Below are 1,081 nucleotides of genomic sequence, written 5' to 3'. Positions count from 1 at the left end.
AGTAAACGTTTTGTGTTTTGTTTCACAACTTTGCACGATCATACTCGATTACACCTCGCTTTCGATTGGCCAGGATTGGGTTTTAATTAATGTATGACATTGCGGTGCCGACACGAAATGAAACTAATATTCTCAATTTGGTCGAATGTCATTGCATTCAAAAATTGACTAGTGCATACACCATGTTTTCAGACATCTTAGTTACGGCGTATTGATAAGTGAATATACTACTTGACTTCTTCTTCTTGCTTATATGAGCTGGTAGTTCATAAAGGTAGGCGTCTGCCTGTTAATAATTAATCAGCCTCTTCCGACGTAGACGTGCAGCATTCTTTCCAACGTTTCGGTGGTCTTCCCTGGGTTCTCTTCCCCGTGGGTTTGTTGTGCCTTGCTTCTTTCACCAGTCTGTTGTCCGACATTCTCTATATGTGCTTATTTCAGTATTTTCTCCTCTACCTCACAAACTTTCCCACGTCTTGAATCCCGCTTTGTTCCCTTAGTTCCTCGTTTCTCACCCTGTCCAGTAATGTCTTTCCATGTATTCTCCTTATTATCCTCATCTCTGTCGTACTCATCATCTGTGTTGTCCTTGCCGTATCTGGTCTTGTCTCCGTAGCATAAGTAATGATGGGTCGGATGGCTGTCTAATATATTCTAACTTAGCTGTTTATGTTGAGATATTTATTGCGCCATACAATATCCTGAAGACAACCTGATATCCTCGACGCTTTCATTGTCTGATTTCTTACTTCCCGCTTTAGATCTCCGTCGCTAGTGATGTCTGCTCCTAAGTATGTGAACTCTCTCACCTGTTCCACCATCTTTCCATCAATCTCCAGTTTACATCATATGGGTTCTTAAGTACTTTACTACTTGACGACGTGGTATAATCGTTTTGGTGTTTCGCCTCCTGACATGTTGTGATCATTTCCACTTTCCTGGACGTTCGCCAAAAAATAAACGACAAGCTCAGTGAAATGTCATTGAATTATCCAAATGCAGTGCTTTGGTTATGGTTATTGCAATTATTCGTTATATAATCGTAACGAATACCACTCGAGCATAGACAATATATTTCGAT

General features: G+C 40.5%; 1 protein-coding gene across 1 annotated transcript; it reads right to left on the bottom strand.

Moving 5' to 3' along the window:
* Positions 1-296: 296 nt before the first annotated feature.
* On the bottom strand, positions 297-821 carry LOC123683230. Its single transcript, XM_045622176.1, has 3 exons — positions 750-821; positions 466-644; positions 297-405 (listed from the first exon to the last, which is right to left on the bottom strand). Exons 1-3 carry the CDS (start codon positions 819-821, stop codon positions 297-299), a joined length of 360 nt encoding a protein of 119 aa, XP_045478132.1.
* Between the last annotated feature and the right edge of the window lie 260 nt (positions 822-1,081).

Source organism: Harmonia axyridis, chromosome 1, assembly GCF_914767665.1.
Source record: "Harmonia axyridis chromosome 1, icHarAxyr1.1, whole genome shotgun sequence".
Lineage (NCBI taxonomy): Eukaryota > Metazoa > Arthropoda > Insecta > Coleoptera > Coccinellidae > Harmonia > Harmonia axyridis.
The sequence above is the reverse complement of the archived record's forward strand: the minus strand, read 5'-3'. Positions and strand labels throughout refer to the sequence as shown.